The sequence below is a fragment of the Magallana gigas genome, chromosome 9 (assembly GCF_963853765.1).
Source record: "Magallana gigas chromosome 9, xbMagGiga1.1, whole genome shotgun sequence".
In the NCBI taxonomy this organism is placed as follows: domain Eukaryota; kingdom Metazoa; phylum Mollusca; class Bivalvia; order Ostreida; family Ostreidae; genus Magallana; species Magallana gigas.
This window is the reverse complement of record NC_088861.1, coordinates 28,477,243-28,502,771: the sequence shown is the minus strand read 5'-3', so window position 1 is coordinate 28,502,771 and position 25,529 is coordinate 28,477,243. Positions and strand designations below refer to the sequence as shown.

The following is a 25,529-nucleotide window of genomic DNA, read 5'->3' as shown; positions in this document are numbered from 1 at the left end:
GATTACAAATTTTATTTTGATATAAATTGATTAGGATTTGATTATACTTTTTAGTAGAAATATCCGAAATATTTGGATGTAAAATGTAGGCGGGAAACGGGCGTTAGCGTTTGCAGTTCTTTCCTCAATTCAATTACATGAATAAAAAAGAAACAGTAAACTGCAACAGAAACAAAAATCCGTTAATTTAATTTGTTATTTAATGAGAACTAAGAAAACATTTAGTGAGAAAACAATGTTTCTAGAAATGAAAAGTTTCTAGCAATAAAAATTGTATGATCTGTAACGTATTATGCTATTATTTGAAACGCTAATTAATGACTTAGTTGATGCAGCTGGTACATGTATGCTTCTTTTGATATATACATGTAACAATTTGCCGTTTACATCGACATTTAACATTCAACCCATTCTTTATCATAACAGTAGAGTTAAAATTATCATTACATAATAACATTAATATGAACATTACTTTTTTTTAAGCTAAAAAAATTAATTTAACTATAAGAATATAGGAATCATCACTAATTTTAGTTCACAGAATACAGTAAAAACAGACTTATACGATAGCGCCACAGGCGGGCGAGTTTGTTTCATTAATAAACGTTATATTCGTTAGATTCACAGCATGTTCAAGACCCACAGGGAATAAAAAAACATTTTATTTTAAGTGTTAATTTGTTTTAAGCGTGTCTGCTATAACTTATTTTCTAATCTATCATGCTTTCAAACAGAATCAAACAAATTAATTATATCACGTTAGTGCGTGATACCAACAGGAGAAACCGCTCCATTTGTGGTCGTTATAGGATTTCTTGTCTAAAAAAGAATATCATTTTATAAACTGTAAAAGTCACATTTGACACTTCTCACAATTGTTCAATTTTGTTATGAATATGATCTTTTTATAAAACATTTTATTTCTTCTTATTTCTGATATGATAATAAAAAGTGACTCTTGTCATTCATTGCTATGAATTGCTTTCTTTTCCCCAAGAAAGGGGAGGTGGAGACAAAATTTTATGTTACTAGTTATAAGAGGAAATACTAACAGCATAGTGGTCTATATACGGAAATACGAGTTAACAAATGCCTTAATGTTAAACTTTTATAATATTTTAAAGATGTTACCCGTCGACTGCAAAGCTTAGCAAATGACTTTTCCAAATACCGCGGTTGACCACCTTTAAAAATTACGTCACTTGCATCTATTTTATTGTATGCTGAGAAATTCCCATATCATTTCTTGGAACATTATTTAATACATGCGATCCTTGTGTCATACCTACATGTATGTATAATTTGTTTACCTATAGTAAACAATAAACGGTAAATGATGTAATTTCATTCATCAAAATATCCATCATGTAGTGTGTTTTACCATCTTATGAGAGAGAGAGAGAGAGAGAGAGAGAGAGAGAGAGAGAGAGAGAGAGAGAGAGAGAGAGATATTCACAAGTTTTACATTTACTATCATGCAAAAAGCTTTGAAATGGTTTTACATACTAGGGTCTTTCTGATGCTTTGCATCAACTTGTTATGTCTGCTACACTTATACATTGTAGCCGCATAAACCACCAAATCCTTAACAAACAAACAAACCTCCAAATCACAAAGAGTTATTTCTTGCTTCGTTCTTTTATTATCGATTGCATGTTGCATAATATTTGTTTCCGGGGAGTACATATACCTACAAAAAAAATGATTGCTGATTCTATCTCTCGTCAACAGTGGCAGCGTTTCAGGCAGGCTGAACCTCAGGCACAGATCAAACCAGTCCCAGTCCCCAGCTCCTTTCAACACCTCATTTGCAATATGAAATAGACAGACTTCTTCAAGCTGCATTCTCTCAAAATACACATAGAGCGTACCAGGCTGGTGTTAATTCGTACCATTATTTTTGTACAAAATATTGGCATTATTGTATTTGGGCACCATCTTTAGAGTCTGTGGTTCAGTTTGTAGCCTACCTATCTGCAAAGGGTCTTTCTTATACAACAGTGCGCTCTTACTAAGCAGGTTTATCTTACTTAAGTTTACAAAACTACAGGGTTTCCAAAACCCAACAGACCAGGTTCTTGTATCAAAGTTATTGCAGGGCCTAAGACGTACAAAACACAATCATGATAGTAGATTACCAATCACAAAGCAACTCTTACAGAGGATAATAACAATACTTTCGAGTGTATGCAAGGACAATTATGATTCTACGTTGTTCCCATCAGCCTTTTCTATTGCTTTCTATTGCTTACTGAGAGTTAGTGAATTAACAGTTACTCCCAAACAAAACCATAGGGTCTTATTACTAGAACATCTTCATGTTGATCATATCAATAAACATTTGCATCTACTGGTACAATTTTCCAAAACGGACCAAACCGGGAAAGGGACTACACTGCATACACAAAGCACTGGTGACATTACTTGCCCTTATGCACTTGTTACAAAATAGTTATCATTTCAATCAAACACTTAAGGGTCCGCTATTTTGTCATCTTGGGGGTGCACAAGTCACTAGATACCAATTAACCAAGGCCATATCTGCCCTTAATACTGACTCAACTGCCTACAAGTCACACTCGTTTAGAATTGGAGCAAGCACTGAATTGGCACTTAAAGGTTACCCATCAGACATTATTCTGATGTCGGGGAGATTGAGATCAAAATGTTACAAATCATACATTTGTATGCCTAAATTTTAATTTACTTTCAGATCAGCAGGTTATTTGGATGTTTGGCTCGTCAATTATTAAGAGGGCATTTGTAGTTTCATTTCTTAGCCCGGGCGGGTCAGATCTTAATCTAAATATATTGATCATCACATTGTGGAGGCAAGGTTATGGTGGATTGGAGATAGTCAATGCAATTCAAAAATTGCAAGTCTTAAAGCAAGTAGGTCCTCTCCCAAGTGCTATTTTTATTCATTGTGGCGGAAATGTCTTGGGCAAAACATCTGTTAGGAAAATAAGGTTAGCAATCATAAAAATCCTTCAATACTTAAGTTGGGAGTTCCCAAATGTACGCATGATATGGTCCCTCATTTTGCCAAGACTTAGATGGCGTTACTCTGAAAATACAAGGGCTATGGAAAAGGCAAGAAAGCGTATTAATTCTTTCATTAAAATACGGTTTGTGAGGTAGGGGGCTCAGTAGTGCAATGCCCAGATATATATGACCACCCACATTTTTTTCCAAGGGTTGGGGTACACCTGTCGGACCTAGGGAATCACATTTTCATCAATACTATTCAAGGGGCTTGAAGAAATTCTTTGTCACGGTGTATCAGCCTACCCCCAGCCACAATATCTCTAATTCTCCCTTGGCAGGGCACGGCTAAAAGGATGCCGCTCTAAGCCCCTACCCAATGTCCCCGTGGTTGCAGAGACCCCAAGCACAAGTGCTATATGCAAAACACTCACGATTGGGGTCTTATGGCATATCGAGCGGCTCTTCTCCTAAACATGTTAAATGCCCAGTTCTTGTTGAAAACTTTGGCCTTGACCGCTGCATCTCCCTGGGTCAAGGTCATATACATATATGCTGAAATTGTATATGAGTTGAACTTTGACCTTGAGTCTTGCACCTCACAGGAACAAGGTCACATTGCTGCCATTTGTTTAACTTACAAAATTAATGTTGTTGTTTGAAACTTTGGCCTTGACTGCTGCACCTCCCAGGGTCAAGGTCACATTTGTTCACATTGTAGATTGATTTAAAGTTTAAACAAACATTGTATTTGAATTCTAAATTGAAAAATATACATATCTGTATATATCAGCCGTGCCCATTGTCGCCAATAGTTTACAAAACCTTTTTGTTTTTCTTGCAATCTCTGAGATAACTAATATATGTAAGTGACTAAAAACTTAAAAACATTAAAAGCTAGATCAGTAGAGGGTGTATTTATTCAACTGCATCGAATTCGGTTGTTTGAGGAATATATAATACATCATTGGAAAAAAATTAAATTAAAAATGCAACTGCTAATTCTTCAATATTTTTATTTTTGATTCTATTGTCTTATGTGTCCTCAGTATCAGAATTTAATTCGAGATATGCTTACAATTTTAGGAATTAAATAGCAGAAAATATTTATACACCCAAATGGCAATTGCTATTTTTTAAAAATGACAACAAGATTATTATTTTAGGAATAAGGAATCATTCTTTAAATATTATGAGGTGATAATTTTGGTCGGGGTGTGATCAAATCCAAGAAAGCCAAAGGGGCTTAATGATAGATTTGATCACACTCCGACCGAAATTATCAACTTCTAATATTCAAAGAATGATTCATTGTTACTTATATTTATATTATTTTTAGCAATTGTACGATTTCATATTAGATTATTAATTTTACAAACCCTGCTTACTCTCCAACAAAACGTCATTTGAATTTATTGGACTGAATAGTATAAAATCAATTAGTAGTGTTATCACAGGCAAAGAAACTAAAAAATGTCAATATAAACAAACAAAATGAAAAAAATCCCAAGATACGCAGTATGTTTATCCATATTGGTGGTGTGTATAGTACATCAAATACCTGGATGTAAATAGCAGTTTGAGATTGGTTTAAAAATTTTAGTTTAATAAGGAATGGTAAAAAGGAAAATTCCAATGTTTTAAACATTTTAACTTTTATTTTAATTTTTTTTTTTGTAAAAAAAAATGCAGAAATATATTTTGTTATATTATATATATCCTCTATTGTGGACATACGAATATCTTGTCAGAAAAAAAAATTGGTCAAGGATTCGATCCCTGGTGCATTTGTAAGTTCTGCCAAACTTTCATTAGGAACCTTTTCAACATAACAAAACTCGACAACTGGCATTCAGATGTAAGACAATGGTGCTTAGAATAATATAACATTTTTATAGCTTTTTTTTCTTTATGTTTATTGACTAAATATATGGAACACGATTGGTCTGGATACTAGTAACTCCTCGCATATTCTATTATTTTTCAAAATTAGATATTCATATTCCACATCAATGCAATTGTACATCTATCAAAAATGTACAGAACCGTCCCCAGGTCATACTAGTATCTTAAAAAGGCTGAGGTTGGACAAACCTGACCACACTTGATCCACTTTACCATAAAGTTACCACAAAAATTTCATTAGCTTTGTAAGTATAATGCAAATGAATGAACATTGCAAAATTTCAGAGCAGGATGATAGTCTAAATTTTCACAAGTTTGCAATTTTTCATGCTGAAATTAGTCTTTCCGTCTTTACTGGTGAGCACTACTGTTTACTAAGAGCAACTATCTTGCATTCGTTCACTTGTGTACCCAATTACGTCATAATGATGTGTATTTTCTGTCATGTTGATATACTGTGTCTGTCCGCCGGTTGTAATCGTCTCATATGATTTCTCTCTTTCTCGAGCTTGGGTACTATGCAAAAACAAAATGATACGATAAAAATATTCTCTGAATATGTTGCCTGAAATGATTTGTATATCTTTAAAAAGACAAACACCAAATAGGTTGATATTGAGATAGATGTTTAAATGTGTGTATCCTACCGTTCTTTACGTCGAACTACCAATGTGACGATGCACGATATCAGAAAGACACCAGCAGCTGGGGCCAAAACGTAGGTACCTTATACAATTATTGACAGAAATTGAAATAAATGTTGTTGTTTTTTTCAATACATCAACACTATGATGTTGTCTACAAAATACATTACTTCCATTAGAGATATTTTGTATAGAGTTAACCCCAACCCCTTCTGGCTTATTATATTTTTCTGATAATTTCGGTGTTCTGTAAGTCAAGCGTTTATCAAATAGAATTAAGCATATAATTCTTTTAAAAAATTATTGGACTCCCTTCAAGGTGAGGCCATAACTTTAAAAAAAATTTACGAATCAACACTTTAAGTTTTGGAGCTTTTTTTCTGAATTTCAAGAGAATGTGACGGCTTATGAAAATGTGCAATGCTTTCTCAAAAGCAAAATTAATAAATATCAACATTAACATATGCTTTATACCATACACAGTGTAAATGTTTCTGTATAACGTTCATGACCACTTTTCACATTTTTAAACAGAGATACATGTACTTGTATAGAAATCACATTTAACAATATTCGTGGGATTATGACTATTTGTGACGGTTTCTACATTTGTATTTTCAAACATCATCAATGTAATATTTTTTTTTAAATCTTTTAAATTAACATTAACAGAATTATATTGATGATATATCAATGATGTATTTAACGCTTGTGATTCTGAACATGTACTAAACTGAAAACTTTATGGGGCAAAAATCAAAATCGATATGTCCTTCAAAATATATCTATAGGTTTTATTAACAACAAAGTAATTGACTTCCGAAATATTTATTGCATGTTATACAGTACTAATCATTACATATGTATTCAATAAAAACGGTCAAATGATTAACAAGTGTGACCTGTTCGGTGTGCGGTTTTCCCTAAGGTATATTTACAAAATTCAAAAGTATTCGTACTTTAATCATTGAATTGTAACACGTGTTTATGTATCAAGAATGTACTGTAATATATCAAAAATTTGGTTATTTTAAACTAATAACCAAATAACTAGGTAAGATTTATTATTCAGATTTCTTTTTGATGTATATCCGGGGAGCTGTTGTTAAATACACACTGTATAATCAATTTATTGACTGATTAAATGCTTTCTAATATCTGAAAATGTTTTAATGAATTAAAAAGTTTTTAAAGAATTCTGATGTGAAAAAAAGTTGGAAAAAACTTCTTACTAGTTTTCAATTCAGATATTTCTGAGTTGGTTTGTTGAACAAACACCCCGTTTGTAGTCTGATGCAAGTTTGAAAATTCAGAAGTCAACATCTCAGTTGCAGTTACTGAATAACTTGCAGAAGTTGTATTTACTTTGATTGTCATTTCAATGGTCATCGTTTTGTTTTGTAAGTCTGTAAAAAAATGTAATGGATAATGTTTTGTAAATTTCGTGAATGTGTATTTAAATGGTTTTTAGTTTCAAATGAGCGCAACGAAGTTCAATAATATATCTTTTTTTTATGCTCATAATATATAAAGTGTAAAATACATGGCATGACCTTACATGTATTTACTTAAATTGTCATAAATTTATATTAAGTATGATATGCTAGTATGATTTGTTATCTTTATCAATATATTGAGAGAGAGAGAGAGAGAGAGAGAGAGAGAGAGAGAGAGATTACCACAAAAATGTTCGAATTTTCCCAGTTCAGTCGTCACGTTGAGGATCTCCATGTTATCATCGCAGTATTCAAGCGTATCACTCACAAAGAGGTTTTTGTTGATTTTATAACTTGAGTTTAAATTCCAGCAAGTAACACCGTCAAACAATGTTGTGATGACTGGTAGATTTGGAAAGGCAGCGATAGTATACGAAATACATACATCAAGAGTATTTCTGTTCGTAAAGTTTCGATATACTGATGTAAAGTTTATGTTAACCTTGTAAAAAATAAACAATAACAATGTCATCACAATAGGCATTGAACAGATAAGCTGAGAATATATATTATTAACGAATAAGTCCTTGGTATAGGTAACGATATAGAAAAAAGTTTTCAGTAGTTGATAACACAATAATCCATTTCTCTCAAATTTAATCCAGAGCGTTTCGCCTGACCGGCTCTTCAGTGGATTTCAAATTGTAACAGAAATAACAAACATTGACGTCGTTCCTATGACGTCATAAAGTAGACAACATCACGAACAGTGTACAAAATATCTGGAGATGGCAGCAAATATATTTTTTACAAACACATGTAAACGTAATGAAATATGTACAAATGAAATTGTTTTAAAATAAGAGGTTATTAAAAAGGAAGCTAAACAAAGTCAATGCAGAATATATCATGCAATTATCGATTAAGTTAAGGTTTTAATTTAGTTATGAAATATTGTTCTTTAGCAAGTCGCCGCTGATCACTTTCCTCGCGTACTTTGTAAAATTGTAAAAAATTCAAACCGGTCTCTCCCGCACACATCAAAATATTCACTACACGGAGTGTTACGAACAAAAGGATCCCTTATCTGCTGCTTATGTACCCTCACACGGTCGGCTAATTTGGTCCCTGTTTGGCAAATGTAATTTTCGCTGCATCCATCGCAGGTCATGCAATAAATGATGTTTATGGAATTGCAGCTCATATTAGAGTTGACATTGAAAACCGTACTGTTTTTTAATGAAATTGTTTGTCCTGTTTTAATATTGGCGCAAGTCCCACATCGAGAATCTTCGCATTTAGAAACCCGAAATATTTCTTTTGTTGAAGTAAATTTGGCTCTGGTAAGAAGTTTGTTAAGGTTAGGACTTGTCTTCTGCTGTAGATAAGATTTTTCTCCTTTAAACCTTCCTTTAAAGTTTTAGACTGATGTCAAACCGGTAAACAATACTTCGTGGTATTGAAAATATTATGATTTCTAGGATTGTAGGTTACAACAAACGGGATCTCTTTGGAACTGTTTCCGGGTGATTTCTACCTGTTGAATTTTCGTAGTTCTGAAATTGGTACTTGTTTTGCATTTCGTATGGCTTCAGCCACAAGACCGTTGGGGTATTTTTGTCTACAAAGAAATGTTTTGTGTTTCTCAAATCTTTTGTTTCTTCCTTCTTCATCTGAAACTATTGTGCAAATCCTTCTGGTCATATTAAATGGAATGTTGCGTTTCGTATGAGCAGGATGACATGAATTAAAAAGAAGGTACTGGTGACTGTCTGTTTTCTTGTAAAATAAGTCAGTAGAAATATTGGTGTGTTCCTTAATTATTAATACCTCCAAGAAGGAGTCTCTGAGCTTTTTCTCGTTGGTTTAGATCATTAAGTAACTTATAAAATTTCGATAAATCGTCGCGTGATCTGTTCCAAAAAATAAAACAGTCGTCCATGTAAAGATTCCATTGATTTGTTATGTAGTTTGCAAATTCATCTCCAAATATTTCATGGGTTTCATTTTACATTTTATCCTCAAGAAAGCCTAATACTAAAGTTGCATACGTTGTAGCAACTTTAGTGCCCATTGCCGTTCCTTTGATTTGTAAGTAGTAGTTATCGTCAAAAAAGAAATAATTGTTTTCAAGAATGAGTTATCCTTTAAATATAAACTCTTTTGGAACGCTTTGATCAATTTGGTGACCTTGTTTGTCCATCCAGAAAGAAATTGCTTCTAGCCTTAAGTTGTGCGGAATGTTCGTATAGAGACTAGTGACATCAAAGCTTACTAAAGTGGTGTTATTTTCCACGGTTTTTGTAAATGATTTAAAAAGTCCATATCGTCACGGATACATGTAAAACTGGGTATTGTATTACATAGTGGTTTAAGAATGATATCAATCAGGTTACTTAGTCTTTGTGTAGGACAAGAGGGACCGGCAACCATTGGTCTAAGTTTTAAGTCTCGAGGTTGTGGTAATTTGATATAACTCGAATTTATTTATTTTATGCCGTCTTTCAGTTCCTTTGACTTGTGAATTTTAGGAAGTCCATAAAAATTACTATTCTTTGTCTTAAAGTTGAGCAGATAATCTATTTCTTTTTCAGTCATTAAGTGATTTTCAAATTTTTTAGTCAATCGTTTAATTTTGTTCATGGTTTTACTGACTTCACACTCCTCAATTTCTCTATAGAAATGCCTATCGTTGAGTTGTTCGAGGACTTATTTTTGGGAGTTGATTTTAATCAACTTTCCTAAGCAGTTACTCTGGCAAACCGAAAGTGAAACAGTGTTTGGACCTAAGCACAAATCACCATCGCTGACAAGACTTAGTTCTTGAAAATAATAGAAAAATTCAATGTTATGTATGCTGAAGCATTGTTTTTCAAGGAAACTTATGTATAAACACTTTGAAAATAGTCAGATTTTATATAATACGATAAATTTAGATATTTTTGTAGTCTCATGTGTTCCTACTCCAGAGTTTAATGAAGTCTCGTTCAACCAGGCGCTCGGCTGTCTCCGTAAATCTCCGACAAGCAGAGAGGCTCTCTGGCTTGTCGGAGATTAACGGAGACAGTCGAGCGTCTGGTTGAACGAGACTAGAGTTCGATATCAATAGTGCTTGGATCCATACGATTTTTAGAATTGTTCGATTACTAATACATAGTTTGAAATCTATCTTTAAATATTACACAAAATGATTCATATGGGGTTTCTCGAAATTCTTGTGAGAAAAGTCTAAAAATTCATATAACAAAAATGTGCCTAGTTCAAATACAGACTAGAAACTAATTGCCAAGCAAGATAAGTTGATTTTAAAATAAATTACAATCGATAAAATCAACTCCTGTCAGTACTTCAGTACTTTGATTTGTAGTGTTCTTTATCCAGTATCACAATGGTTCCTCCTTTATCCACTTGTTTAATTAAAATGAAATCGTCTTCTATAAGACTTTGAATGGCATTACGTTCTTGACTGCAAATATTGTTTTTTACTGGAACGTTGCTTTCATTAGTATGTGCTGCACTTTTAAGACAATGTATATATTTCTCTTAGTGTTTATCCCTATTTGGATTATGCTTAAACTTACTTCTGTTTTTCACTAGGGATACATCCGTGCTATCAGAGTTCTGAAAAATTCCCTCAATCTTAGTTTTCGGCAGAATTCTTCAGTGTCTTTGATAAGATCTGCGGTATTCTTTTGCGGCGTTGGCGTGAACTTAAGTCCCTTTTCAAGAGGTTTAATTTCAATTTCAGTAAGATCCCTTTATGAATATTGATGATGTTGGGATCTATGTCCGCGTCTTCACTTTGACTTAATGCCACCCGAGATTGTGTTTTGTGACGACCTTTGTGATACGGTCCTTTCCACAAAAAATGATTCGGGTTTGTATTTTGTTGATGGTTTTGATAGGTGTCTGAATTTGATCGTTCCCTGCAAGACCTTTCCTTATTTTGTTGACGTTCATTTGTATATAAAAGACGTGTTGGACCCTGGGCTGGGCTTTGAGATTTCCTTGTCTGGGAGCTGTTGTGCCGTGTATTGTTACTCGAGTGACCTCTGTTCAATCTTCGAGTATCATTTTTTTGACGGCCCGATGTTCCAACTACATAAGCGTACGTTCTTTCTGTCAGTTGCTTCTCCTGTTGTTTTGCAGTTTGTTCCTGTTTGCTGGTGTTTTGTTTTCTTTCCTGTTTTGGTTTATGTTTAGATGTCACTGTCTCACTTCTATACGGTTTTTTTCATATTCCTCCAACCACTTTCGTTTCTTATCCAAGATGTATTCCGATTTAGCAGCTTCCCGAAAGATCTCTTTTTTGCAATAGATCTATGAGTTTGTCTTTTATCTCGTGTCTATTCGTAGCTCTATAACAATCTGAATTTCTTTGTCACATTTGTCGTATTTTGTCTTCTGCTTCCATTTTCTGAATAGCTAGATTAACTTTAATCTTTGTTTCTTCTTCCGGTCCATTTCTTACACTTTAACCCTATATTTCATACGAAGAATGATATTCTCTCTCTGTTTCCATTGCATTTCAGTATGTTTGTTTTATTTGATTCAGAAAATTGTTTCATTCAGAAATCAGTTCTTTCTTCTTTTTAAAAAAAATTACTTTGTGAATCAAATATATTGCGAAATGTCGACATTTTTTCTTGGTAGGTTTTCATCATTCAAACATGATTTTAAAATACCTTTTTTTAAATCCAAAGTTATAATGACTTATAATTGTGTCGAGTTTTCCGTCACAAGAATTAAGTTTTCCTCTACTTTAGACATAAATCAGAAAAAAATTCCTACCTTGGAATCCAAATTAGCAATTTTGCTCGTAATTTCCTCTGAGACGTCCTGATTATTTGTAGATTTCGAACTTGTTTGTGTCATTCTCTTCATAAACCAGATATTAAATATATAAACGAATAAGTCCTTGGTATAGTTAACGGTATAGAAAAAACGTTTTCAGTAGACGATAACACAATAATCCATTTCTCTCAAATTCAATCCAGAGCGCTGTCGCCTGATTGGCTTTTCAGTGGATTTCAAATTGTTACAGAAATGACAAACATTGACGTCGTTATTATAACGTCATAAAGTAGACAACGTTACGATCTATATATATATATATATATATATATATATATATATATATATATATATATATATATATATATATATATATATATATATAGTATTATCTCACAAGAAATTGAAATGGCGGATACATTAACATTTATCTAAATCTTAATTTAGGACGTTCAAATGATTGTCGCAAGAATGGCATGCGATTATATTCATCATCCATATTTTACAATAGTATGGCATGCACATCATTTTCGAGTACACATCACCGTTCTTACATGTTTCAATGTGTGCTCTAATAGACAGTTGTTGTTTGTATACTTGAATATAATATTGTACTATATATCGTTAATTGCAGATATATTTTTATTGATGCAAAGATTAAAGTCGAATTGTATTGTCATGCTTAAATCACCCCTGCAAATGTTATTGTCATTCAAATTTCAGACCATGTGGTTTTATTTGACCATTTCAGTTTCGCAATTAATATCGTGCCTCGTGTTTAAAGTCTATTACATAGAATCTAGGTACTTGTATTCAAATATAGAATCTAAACGTTTATTGATTTTAAACTTTTACCCCCATAAATAAAGTTTAAGAAATAAAGGTGACAATAGAAAAATAGTTTTTTTCGGCTTTTGCAACAACTTACATGTTTAGTAGCGATACCCCCTAAGGATAAATTTTCGATCCGCCCCTCATCTAGCAATATCATCAGTAGTGAAATAGACTATACTATTTTATGCAGAGTATTCCGTTGAAAATGGCTTAATATACTAAGTTTTTATACCATTCTTTTTGTAAATAACATGGTTTTACACACCATAAGCATCAAACTTGGCTTTGTTTTTATTAAGCAAACCAATGTTTATATTTTCAAGCATGTGTAGAGTGGTTGAAAACGAACGATAACTCTCTTCTGAATATCATCGTTCAATTTGAATAACTACCAGATGATGAAATTAGTCATACTTCTTAACAAATTTTCGTGTTTTAACATAAATCAAAGTAGGACATGATATGAAAAAAATGACCAGAACTTACGTATTTTGAGAATATTATCCGAACACTTATACTTCAAAATTTCACAAATCTCGGGAATGTCTCGTAAACTTCCATTCGAGTACCTCTGGTTTTATACTGTATACTTTACATTGATTACGAAAACATTCCTAACACATTCGCCGGGTTGAAATCAAAGCAGATGTCTAGCGATGTATTTGTTTCAACATGCTTAATGTTAAAATCAAGACAATGGTATATTACAAAGTGGGGGGTTTTTTTTATAGAAAATAAATGCTTTCAAAGTTTTTAAGACAATTTAGTTACAACAAAATAATAACGTTGACTAATTAATAAATAGTGATAATAAGAATATAAAATGACAAATCAATGTAACTATGCGCTTGTCTTTTTTCATACCTGAAAGGCTAAAAAGGAATATGTAAGCCAGGCTGTAGAATTAATATCAAATCCATGACAATTGCTTGAAAAGGTCTCTTCTAGAATTTCCTTTAAACTGTCTAGCCGTATTGAGATGTTATTACAAGCTGATGGTATGGTTTCTTGAAAAATCCACCAGGCTGAATATGTGACAGATACTAAAGGAAACCCTGTATGAACAAAAAAAAAGATGTTGCTTACAAAAATACACAAAGTTTCAAGGTCTTTATTCAACTAGTTATACTCATTTCTAAAATACGTTTATATATATATATATATATATATATATATATATATATATATATATATATATATATATATATATATATATATATATATATATATCTTAGTGTACCTGAAATGAAATTGGTAGAGTAAGCTTGAAGCAGATAGAGAGAGACTTCGAATTTTAAAATTGTTCAAAGCTTAGAAACAAAAATGTCATGACAAAAGTGTGCATGGTTCAACAAATGTATCTAAAAATAATAAGCGTTTATTTTTTAGACACAGCAATATCGATTATTACATAGTTTAGCATTGTTTTATGTATCTAGTAACCCCGCCCTCTCTGTTTTATACAAGGAAACAAAAAGCTTATAACTTCCTCTATAATTGGAACAAATGATGGACAAGGATCGTTTTGAATCAAAATTTTATCTAATAAGTTATGTAATAAATGATATGTTTTGTCATCTGTTCGTGAAAATGAGAGGTAGGCTACAGTCTGAATCTTCTTTCTGTAGTTTTCACATTATTGTGTTATGATTTGGAGTTTCTGCATGGAATGTTTTCACAAGATAGCATCAAAGGCTAATGATTATTTTATTTCAAAATAAATCGGATTTTTATCCTAGGTTATCTAGGTTATCGTACCATCTATTTGCGTTAAATGATATGTTATTGTTAAGAGATCCAAAAGTATTGAATGTGTTTGCATTATGGACAACCATTTCTATTTCACAGGTTTTTTCGTGCTGACATGTTCGTGTTATTTAAACAATAGATTACGATTTGTGAGTAGAACAATAAGGGAGTTTGCACAAGTGTATAATAGTTGGGGCTTTTTGAACGCTAGAAATTATTTCTGCACATGATTAAATATAATTTTATGCGAAAAAAATGTTCAAATTTCATTTTTCGGAAAGTCTTGAAATTCAAATATTTAGCACATAAGACGATGTTCCTTTTAGAGTGTCCATAAAGGTTATATGTACCTAAATTGTTTAATGTATAGGCATTTAAAATGTTTGATTTACATGTTAAGATGTTTCAGACTAATATTCATTTCCTTTCTTCGTCATCTTTAAACCGACCAGGAAATTACTTTTTTGCTTTATTATTATAATGAGTTTGAGTTTATCTTGAGTAATACTTGTACTTTTGTGTGATTTCAATATCGATTCAATAGCACAAAATCAACGTACAATACATCTTAAAACTAACATGGAAAAAAAATAATGAATCGAGTCTCTAAAAAAGATATTCAACTGCAAATTCAAGGAAACAAGTCTATTTAACACTTAATAAACTTACGCTTGCAGGTTGATAACAAAGGCGTCCAATTTTCATTTCGACAACTGTATGACTCCTTTGTAATGCCACTAGGAAATATGTATCCACGGTAGCACTCAGCAATACACGTATTATTTGCTGAGCACAATATAAAAGCGTTTTCTACAGCCAGGTCTATTATATTTCTGAAACAAAAAGTGGCCATTCCTGCCACGAAAAATACGATATTCGATTGATATATGAATATACTAATGACAAGATATAATTGACTGATAACGATACTTACATGTGCTGTTCAGATAATCATCTTACCTGTTGATTGAATGAGAAAGATCACTGTAAAATGTACGTTCATTTTAATAAAAAAAATGGCGCGTGTAAAACTTTGCAAACAGGACACAATATGATACACTGTCAAAAACAGATATTTTTAAATATTAAAATATCTTCCTTACACACATATATAGGGCTACAAAACTCCGACTTTGTTGCACATGTGCTGCACATTGTATTATTTATAGGTATAACTTTTTATATAGTTTGTAGTTGAACTTTTATATGTATAGATGTATGTACGTGTGTACCAAACTTGTGTTTGGATTGATAGGTAGAACTAATAGCAATCCCATGCCGCCATGCACAAGCGACAAATCACTAGCAGACGAATTTAGTTCATTTTTTATAGATAAAATTCTAACCATTCGCAAAACTTTAGATAATTTTGAAAAATTTGACCCAAATCTTGGATCTAAGTGAACAAACGACTTTAAACATTTTGATTCAGTATCTGACGAAGATGTGTTAGGTGTGATCAAAAACTCAAAGTCCACTACCTGCCCAACTGACCCAATCCCATCAAAACTGATCAAGCAATTTTCTGAGGTGTTATTGCCAACAATTACCTCCATAGTTAATAAATCCCTCACATCGGGTGTTTTTTGCAAATGAATGGAAAACAACAATTATAAGACCCCTGTTGAAAAAAGAACGGTTTGGATGTAATTTTGAAAAACTATCGTCCGGTGAGTAATTTAAGTTACCTCTCAAAAATTGTCGAAAAGTGTGCTTTAAATCAGTTTATGAAATTCCTCGAATCGAATAAGCTACTACCGGATAATCAAAGTGCATATAGAAGGGGATTTAGTTCCGAAAAAGCTCTACTAAAATTATCATCAGACATTCTGTGGAAAATGGAGAGGCAGGAAGTCACCGCCTTAATAAAGCCACAAACCCCTTCATCTAGTCATATGCTTGTCACCATACATATGAATTGGCAGTCCTTCTCCTTTCTTTTTTTTGCAGATTTACAAATCCTCTGCACTCTAAATAATCCGAAATATCCAAACATTTCTCATGTCTAAAATAGTCTTGGTTTATTATGATATTCAGTATATTATCTATCCATTTTATCAGAAATTAAAAGAAACATTCATTTTATTTTTAACCCATATACACCAGAGGTTTGAACGCACATTAGCCTAAATGTTGTTAATATGAACACTTTTTTGTGGAAAAAAAGAGCTGTGACTGCTCAGATTCTCACGAATGTGTTTAATAAATCAAGCAGAAACAAAATAGGAACTGGTTTGCATTTTAGAAGACCAGTGGCAAAACAAGGTTCCAACAGTTTTAATCATTACTTTAAAATAATCATGCATACATTTATATACTAAGGAATTGCTTTAGTACTGATAGTCTATTGTTGAGTACTATCGTATTATATTATCTTTTATATTTTTTAATGTTTACAATATCCGAAAAAACGGACACTAAAGGTTATTCAAATTAAAGTTAAGACATGAAAATTCTAAAATGCAATAATATTGCACGTACATGTTACAGGTTTATTTTCTCTTAAAATAATTTGCACATTGAAAAAAGTCATGGTCACGATTTTGTACTGACATATCTTGCTTTCTTTCTAATCGAAGATTGCTGTTTTTGTCTTTAAAGTTTTTTTTGCGTAGTTTGGGTTTTGAATTGCTTTGTTCACTTTGACGGGTACGAGTATTGATCCTCTATTTCAAGTTGTATTTGTGTTTTCTCTCTGAAACGTGGAGCTGTAATGGAATCTTCTAAAATATCACAAACAGTATCCTTATTGTTCTTACAGTCTATTACGTTATCGGCGCTTTGGTAAAGTTCGTTTTCAATAAGTTCTCCTTTAAAACCAGAATGCAAGTTTTGGCTTTTTATTATGTCTGGCATTTCTAGTGTTTCAGGTCTTTTTGATGAAAAAAGCCTGAAAACAAAGATTATAAGATGTATATTTGTCCGAATTAAAGAAGAATTTTGAGTTGACACATTTTTATTAAGCACTTAAATTTAAGGTAACAAGGTCCCTTACCTCTTCTTAATGCAAACCACTACGATGATAAGAGTTAAAGATACTCCTCCGGCAGCTGCGGCAATGTAAATGTCTTAAAAAGAAAAAAAAAATGTCATATATACCTAACAGATATTCATTGATATAACATATTACATACCTATTAAATGGCTATGAGGACAGTAGCAAGTTTATTGTCTCTCAAAAAAAGAACTACTATTTCACGAGGCAAAGCCGAGTAAAATTGCTGCTGTCGAAGGGGGCTATAAACTTGTTATTATCCGAACAGTTTGTCAATACGTATTTCATTATGCCATTCAAAACTTTATATGTGGGCATTTTCTTGGTGGTTAACAAATTAGGGTTATCGGACTTTGAATATTTAACTTATCGACTTGGAATGCACCAGAGTTGTTCCAAGATTAAAATCGAGGAAATCGCATGTTGCCGGTGAATAGTTTAGATGACTATTTACCATGGGCAGATAGCACGGAAATTATTTCAAGGTTTGATAGAATACCATGTTTATCCGTTGTAATTTTAAGTAGAAAATATACAAAGAGGTATAATATCATTCGATATATGACGTCTTTACATATAAGAATATATTCTAATTTAAATATTAGCATATTTGTTACTAATCAATAATAATGACACATGTTTGACATTAGGCATTCTGTAAAATCAAGTCTAAATCATTCCCAAAAAATGCATTTTAATGCTGCCGTAGGTCCCATTTTATCTATTTAGTTTTTAGTTACATTTACCATAGGTAGCAAAATTTATACATGTACACAAAAATATTTATGCTAAATCTGACAACCTTATTCGGTCTTAATCGATATATACAAAAAGTCGTTTTATACTTTCAATACATACTGGTGATGAAATTTAGACCACTCTCAGAAAATTGCATTTTAAATGTGGTAGGTGTCATTGTTTTTGAATAGCCGTCGGTTATATTTAAGTTTGCATCTGTTTCAGATGTAAAACTTCCCTGGCTAGTTGTCAGTGATGTTGATGCAGTTGTCCACATGTGTGGGGTTGACCCAGATATTTCGAAATCTTCACATGGAATGAATGATAAAAAAAAATTGTAGCTCAATGTATACTAAAAATGTAATTCAAATAGATTAGCAATACCAAATATAAGAAAAGACATGTACATGTATTCGCATATACACTGAAACAGTTTTAAAAACTTATAATAACTAATATATTCAAAAAAATATGCGAGAGCAAAATATTACCACAATAAAGTTCAGTTCGTCCTTCAGTATCCCTTGTCACGTTGTCAATGACTTTGCCCGTAGAACAATTCTCGTATCTATCATGGATGAAGAGTGATTTAAGAATCGAAGAGTTTAGTGTTGAATCGTTGCAAGTTACTCCTTTAAACATATCAGCCAAGGTTTGGTTCAATGAACTTGATAGGGTTGTTTTGGAAATGCATATATCAAGAATGTTCCAGTTTGAAAAATTATGATATTCTGCTGTTAAGTTTACTGAAACCTGCAGAGATAAAATAAAGAGTAATTATACCTTTAACATTAAACTTGCCCCAAAGATAATAATCTATAAAAAAAAAATTCATGAGACATTTCAAGGGTAGAATTGCATTCAGAGGTATCTCGAAACAGAAAACTCTATCTGCAGCTGTCGCCAAAATTGATATTCACAATTATTTATTAAGATAGCTTTTTTGGCAATACTACATGACATATATTTTGTTTGTTGTGGGTGACAGCTACTGAAACATTTTTTTTCTTTTCGGAAAAGTGTGAGAAAATCTGGAATTTGTCTTTGCCATGTTAATTGCATTTATCACTATATTGCAATAAATGCTTTTAATTCCTGTGCAAGCGCGACAACTCTACATCATTGATCAATTCAAACATCCCTGAGACAATGATATTGGCATAAACACATTGTTTTATACGACTAAGGTAGCAAGGGACAGTTTCGAATAAAGTACCCATCAATATTTTTATAAAATTGAGAGTTGCTGTACTTCAAGGCTTATGAGTGTTGCTAAAATTGATGAAATGATTTTTAATGATTATCATTAGTTAGAGGGGTGTCTGTTGGTGAAATTGATATGCAATATGTAGGCCCCTTATGTTAGGTACATGAGAGCCAGAAGTAAAATGCGAAACCTGCGGCTATGACTGTTGTGCTGACTTTACACAGTGAAATTGCAAGTTACAGACGGGAGGTAAAATAACATGAAAAGTAGGTGGAAGGGACATTGTAAACTATACACCGGTAAGTTTCTGACATGTACGCGGTACGGAAGGTCAACCCTCTGCAGGGAATTAGCTGGGGGAGGTCTAAAAAGCTGAAAAATCATGAAAAATTAGCAAAATATGAAAGGGTCAAAATCTCATAAAAACCAGTATGTAGAGAATTTTACAGGTTTTGACTAATAATTTTCTTCAGAAATTGGTGATTGGCCTTATAAAGAGTGAATTAAAGGTATTTGTGCTGAATGGGAACTGAGGAAATTCTAGTTACAGAGTTCCGAAGACATGCATCCCTTGGCTACAATGAATTGTATCAAAAAACTGTCCTCTGCCACCTTCAAGACTACATGGTATTTTCATATTTCTCCTTTAACTGTAATTTTGAGTGGATTTTGTACCATAAGTAATACATTTTGTGAAAATGGATGATTTTCTTGGCTATAGATGTCATTACATGATTTATTAGCTAAAATATTCAAGGGGAGTAACTCCCTCTTAAATGTGTAGAATGACCACCACTAGAGTAAATTGGCTAAGAGAGTAGGTATTTCCTATCCTGATGACAATTAATAGGCTTAAGTTAATTCCTCAGATAAGAATAAATACTTTAAAACAGTTTTTATCAATTAAATCATTAAATTTATGAATTTGGAGCCATTTTGCTGTCTGATTTTATGAAATTACATTAAGCCACCTGACTTATATCACCCATTTTATTTAAAACAGCATATTTTTATTTCAAATGAACTTTACATGTAGACAAATGCAGTTATCAAAGTATACAATATGTCAAAAAACTCAAGTTTTTGCTCCTTCCTATCAAAAAATGGTATTTTAGATGTATTTACAGAATTGAAAAAGCCACCCCCTCTTTCCAATGGACTCCATTACCATTACATGTAGGATATGTAAGTGTACATTTGACCTTGAAATAACATCTGCTATGATAATTACTCTTGAAATGAATAAAAAACAACATATTTTTACCCTTTTATTGTATATATGCATCAAAAATGTAGAAAAACATGTAAAATTTGAACATTTTTCATGGAATTCTCATCCGTCCCCAGGTACCCGGGTGTGTTTGAATTTTATTTTAATTAAATGCACACATTACACTTCTAGGTCTTACTAATTTAGCAAAGTTAAAAGGAGACTAGAAACCAGAATATGTACTAAGATATCCACTAAATATAATTATAGGCTTAGTTTTTCATGAAAACAAGAAATAACATGTAGGGAGACATTACTTTTTGTGAATAAAAATGCTACAAATTATCCATTTACCAAAAAAAGATCAATTTTAAATATCAGTGATGGTTGTTTTCAAATATGTGTAAGAAATGACTCAAGGAAACTGCCAAAAGTTTCATAATATTAGGTTAAAGTGTTCAAACTAATCCTTCTTGTGAAAATCAAAAGATAGGGGGAGGGTATACATGTAGAGGGATTTCTAAGTGATGTGATGCTTTTATCATGATAATATCAAGCAAATGTATGTAGTATTGAATAAGGTTTCTTATTTAAGGAGGTTGAACAACAGTTGACCTCTAAAAGATTAGGTAAAGATGCTTTATTTATGGAGAGCCCTATGAATCTGTGTTAAATAGAGGAAAGTGGAAATGGTGGGTTCATTTAAATGGCCATGTTTTTCTTAAACCTCCATGGAATTGTCAAAATGTGGTGTACTTTTTCTCAGAATAGCATAAGCCTTTTAATTTTAAGACAAGATGACTTTTCAGAGAATGTTAGTGTATGTTCAAGGTAGCAAGGGACAGTTTCGAATAAAGTACCCATCAATATTTTTATAAAATTGAGAGTTGCTGTACTTGAAGGCTTATGAGTGTTGCTAAAATTGATGAAATGATTTTTAATGATTATCACTAGTTAGAGGGGTGTCTGTTGGTGAAATTGATATGCAATATGTAGGCCCCTTATGTTAGGTACATGAGAGCCAGAAGTAAAATGCGAAACCTGCGGCTATGACTGTTGTGCTGACTTTACACAGTGAAATTGCAAGTTACAGACAGGAGGTAAAATAACACGAAAAGTAGGTGGATGGGACATTGTAAACTATACACCGGTAAGTTTCTGACATGTGATAGTGCAACATGCACGCGGTACGGAAGGTCAACCCTCTGCAGGGAATTAGCTGGGGGAGGTCTAAAAAGCTGAAAAATCATGAAAAATTAGCAAAATATGAAAGGGTCAAAATCTCATAAAAACCAGTATGTAGAGAATTTTACAGGTTTTGACTAATAATTTTCTTCAGAAATTGGTGATTGGCCTTATAAAGAGTGAATTAAAGGTATTTGTGCTGAATGGGAACTGAGGAAATTCTAGTTACAGAGTTCTGAAGACATGCATCCCTTGGCTACAATGAATTGTATCAAAAAAACTGTCTACTGCCACCTAAGCCTCTAATAGATACTGATTTATCAGACGACAATTACAAGACAGACAGGCAGCTTTAAAAAGTTTACATCCACACCCTTCCCATTACACATATATTATGGCCAGATACTCGCTGCTTTCTTGTTGTCTTTTTAGTAACTATCACCTTTATTGGAGTAAACTGTGTACCTTGATAATCTGCGCAGCACACATGTGGACTTGAGTACACCTGTTTTGATAAATTTGGTCTGAACTTAGTAGCACCCTGTGTTGCATTAACGTGAACCTGAATTTGAACCATAGAGTATCCAATTATCGGTTGTGACTATTCCGGAATGTGGGCAATTCGCTGTGTGTTTGACGCCGAGTTTATAGAGGTATGTCCAATACACGATTTTTTATCAATATTGTCGACATTGCAATGTTGGCCAATACCGAGTAGACATTATGTTAATATCATATTAGTATAATTATTAAATTTGCATTTGCAGCGTACCATATATATCCTGTGTGCATTTTCGATATCGCAATGTTGACCAACATCGAGTCGACATTGGGTCCACATCGTGTGTCTTGTTTCCTGTTTACATCGTCAACATTGCAATGTTGATCGATATTGGGTCGACATCGTGTCTACATCGCACCTCTTATATCCTGTTTACATCGTCAACATCGTCAATTTCGCAATGTTGGTCGACATCGAGTTGATATCGTGTATACATCGTGTGCCTTCTTTTCTGTTTACACCGTCGACATTGCAGTGTTGATCAACATCATGTAGACTTCGTGTCTACATCGTACCTCCTATAACCGCAACATCGCAATGTTGATCGACATCGAGTCAACATCATGTATACATCGTACCTCTTATATCCTGTTTACATCTTAGAAATCGTGTATATATCGTGGGCCTTCTTTCCTGTTTACATCGTCGACATCGCAATCTTGATCAACATCGCGTCAACATCATGTCTACATCGTACCTCTTATATCCTGTTTACATCGTCGACACTGTCAATATCGCAATGATGACCAACATGGTGATATTTTAATGTCTTACATTGTATATTTTTACTCGCGTTTTAGACAATGTTAATTCGATATTGGTTCAACATCTATAAGGTAACACAGTTTTCTGTGTAGTGGGTGGTTTGCTTTTATTAAAGCATTATTGCTACTGGATTGGCCTTTTTCGTTTACGTTGCATATGCACTGGATCACAAGCAAGGAGACTATGTAATTTTTAATATGAATACTATTTTTTTGTGGAATCATGGTTATTCATATTGTCACAACCTGGGTTGGGGGCGGCAGAATCTCGGAATTACCATGAAGGAGGATTTCTCTAATGTCTGTCTCAAAACTCTGGGAGTTATCCATCCTCATTGCTTGGGAGGATTCAGGGGTCACTTCATTGGTACAGGAAGGACCGGCTTGACCCTTGGTGCCAAGGGCAAGCTTGGGGGGGGGGGGGGCTACCCCTGTCGAGTTTGTTATCCCCAGGTGGGTTATACCAGGGGAGGCAGGTTAGAGTTTGGGCCCGAGTCAGAACTTGATATTTCCTCCTTTGGTTGTGGCAGTCAATCTGATGGGCATCTAGAGGACTGTTCCCACCACAGTCGCCTGTGGGGGCACTATCGCGCCAAGGACAAAGGGAGGTCACCACCGTAGGTAATTAGTGTTCCTTGGGTTCCGTCGGCATTGCTTTGTATAAAAAGATTGTGACAAAACTCGCCACTAAATGTAATTACAATTTTCTTATCGGAAATAAATTCTCATATTAATTTTCTTGTTGTTAATTCTAATATTTGGTGTATCTGGAATTAACTTAATATTAAGAACATGATATTGATAACATCATTTTTGGGAGTAGATTTTCTCCTACGCAGTTACTCTGGCAAACCGAAAGTGAAACAGTGTTTGGACCTAAGCACAAATCATCATCGCTTACAAGACTTAGTTCTTTAAAATAGAAAAATTTGATGTAATGTATGCTGAAGCATTGTTTTTCAAGGAACTAATTAATAAACACTTTGAAAATAGTCAGATTTTATATAACACGAACAACTAAGATATTTTTATATTCTCGTGTATTCCTACACCAGAGTTTTATATAGCCTCGTTCAACCAAACGCTTGGCTGTCTCCGTAAATCTCTGACAAGCAGAGAGGCTCTCTTTCATGTCGGAAATTAACGGAGGCAGCCGAGCGTCTGGTTGAACGAGTCTAGAGTTCGATATCAATAGTTCTTGGGTCAATACAATTTTTAGAATTGCTTCGATTACTTATTCATTGTTTGAAATCTATCTTTAAATATTACACAACATGATTCAAATGGGTTTTCTCGAAATTCTTGTCAGAAAAGTCTAAAATTCATATAATAAAAAAGTGCGTAATTCAAATACAGACTAGAAACTAATTGCCATGCAAGATAAGTTGATTTTCAAATAAATGATAATCGATAGAATCAACTCCCGTCAGTACTTCAATACTTTGATTTTCCTTTTGAAAACCGAATATAAGACTTAGTGAAAAATTTACAAATTAATATTTTACAAAGAGGTAACAAAAGATGCAATATGTTATTAAAATTACTGTTTCCAAGTGTTTCCTAAGGGTTTTTTTTATCATTGTTTGATTTTAAAGGTATAATATTGATAAAAGAAATTATACCATTTATGAGATTAAAGCCACTAAACTATGTGATAATATATACCTGAAACGCAAGTGTTGAATATGTTAATTGCACAATAGTGTTGAGTAACAAATCATTGCAGAAGTTGGTAAATTTCCCTTTAAGCTTATCTGTGGATTCTTTCAGGCGTATCAATACATTGTCACATTTTATTGGTATGACGTCTTTCATTTCCCAGATGGCTGCATACGTGACATACACTACAGGGAAGCCTGGTAAAAGTTTAAAAACAAAATTTGAACAAATATTTCACATACATCAAACCTTTTTTTAATGATCAAACTCATATAAATTGAAGTACAGCAAATTACTTACGTTTACATGCTAATAATAAAGGATTCCATACTGCATTCTGACAGTTATACGATTCCTCCCTGGACCCAGTAGGGAATATGTAACCGCGGTAACACTTAGCATCACAAGATATGTTGCTAGTGCACGATACAACGGCGTTCTCTACGGCTCTACCAAAAACCTCACCAGAGCAACCATCATCAAAGGCTGATGTGCATGTAAAACAAATAACACATTGATAAAAATCTACGTCATGTTTCAGCGAGGATATTTGTTTTTTCTTTTGTAGAATACAGTTTATTAACTAAAGTCTATACATGTTAAGATTGAATCTATGAATATAACTTACCTGCTACATGAACAAAACACAATATCACAGCATATGTTGCTTTCATTTTATAAGCAGGAAGATTTAACGAAATACATTTAAAACAGGAAAACAAAACACAATATCACAGCATAGTTTGCTTTCATTTTATAAGCAGGAAGATTAAATGAAATATATTTGAAACAGGAAAACCCGAATGTGTAACCGGCAGCCACCGATGTACGTATATAATTACATCCGCTCTTGTTTTATATT

General features: G+C 33.0%; 1 protein-coding gene and 1 long non-coding RNA gene across 2 annotated transcripts; both read right to left on the bottom strand.

Moving 5' to 3' along the window:
• Positions 1 to 4,844: 4,844 nt before the first annotated feature.
• On the bottom strand, positions 4,845 to 7,754 carry LOC117691281 (uncharacterized). Its single transcript, XR_010708982.1, has 4 exons — positions 7,214 to 7,754; positions 6,767 to 6,940; positions 5,538 to 5,616; positions 4,845 to 5,406 (listed from the first exon to the last, which is right to left on the bottom strand). It is a non-coding gene; the product is annotated as an uncharacterized lncRNA (long non-coding RNA).
• Positions 7,755 to 16,597: 8,843 nt separating this feature from the next.
• Positions 16,598 to 25,425, bottom strand: LOC117691279 (uncharacterized). Its single transcript, XM_066072122.1, has 7 exons — positions 25,296 to 25,425; positions 24,968 to 25,153; positions 24,674 to 24,864; positions 18,572 to 18,833; positions 18,201 to 18,386; positions 17,343 to 17,415; positions 16,598 to 17,237 (listed from the first exon to the last, which is right to left on the bottom strand). The coding sequence occupies exons 1-7, from the start codon at positions 25,339 to 25,341 to the stop codon at positions 16,985 to 16,987; spliced, it is 1,197 nt and encodes a 398-aa protein (XP_065928194.1). The 5' UTR covers positions 25,342 to 25,425; the 3' UTR covers positions 16,598 to 16,984.
• Between the last annotated feature and the right edge of the window lie 104 nt (positions 25,426 to 25,529).

Excerpts from the sequence above, each read along its gene's own strand:
- LOC117691279 (XM_066072122.1), bottom strand. The coding sequence starts at position 25,341 with ATGAAAGCAACATATGCTGTGATATTGTGTTTTGTTCATGTAGCAG. Across the intron at positions 17,416-18,200 it reads TGGTCTAAATTTCATCACCA|ACATTTACATTGCCGCAGCT; the intron begins GTATGTATTGAA and ends TTTCTTTTTAAG. Across the intron at positions 17,238-17,342 it reads GTGGTTTGCATTAAGAAGAG|GCTTTTTTCATCAAAAAGAC; the intron begins GTAAGGGACCTT and ends CTTTGTTTTCAG.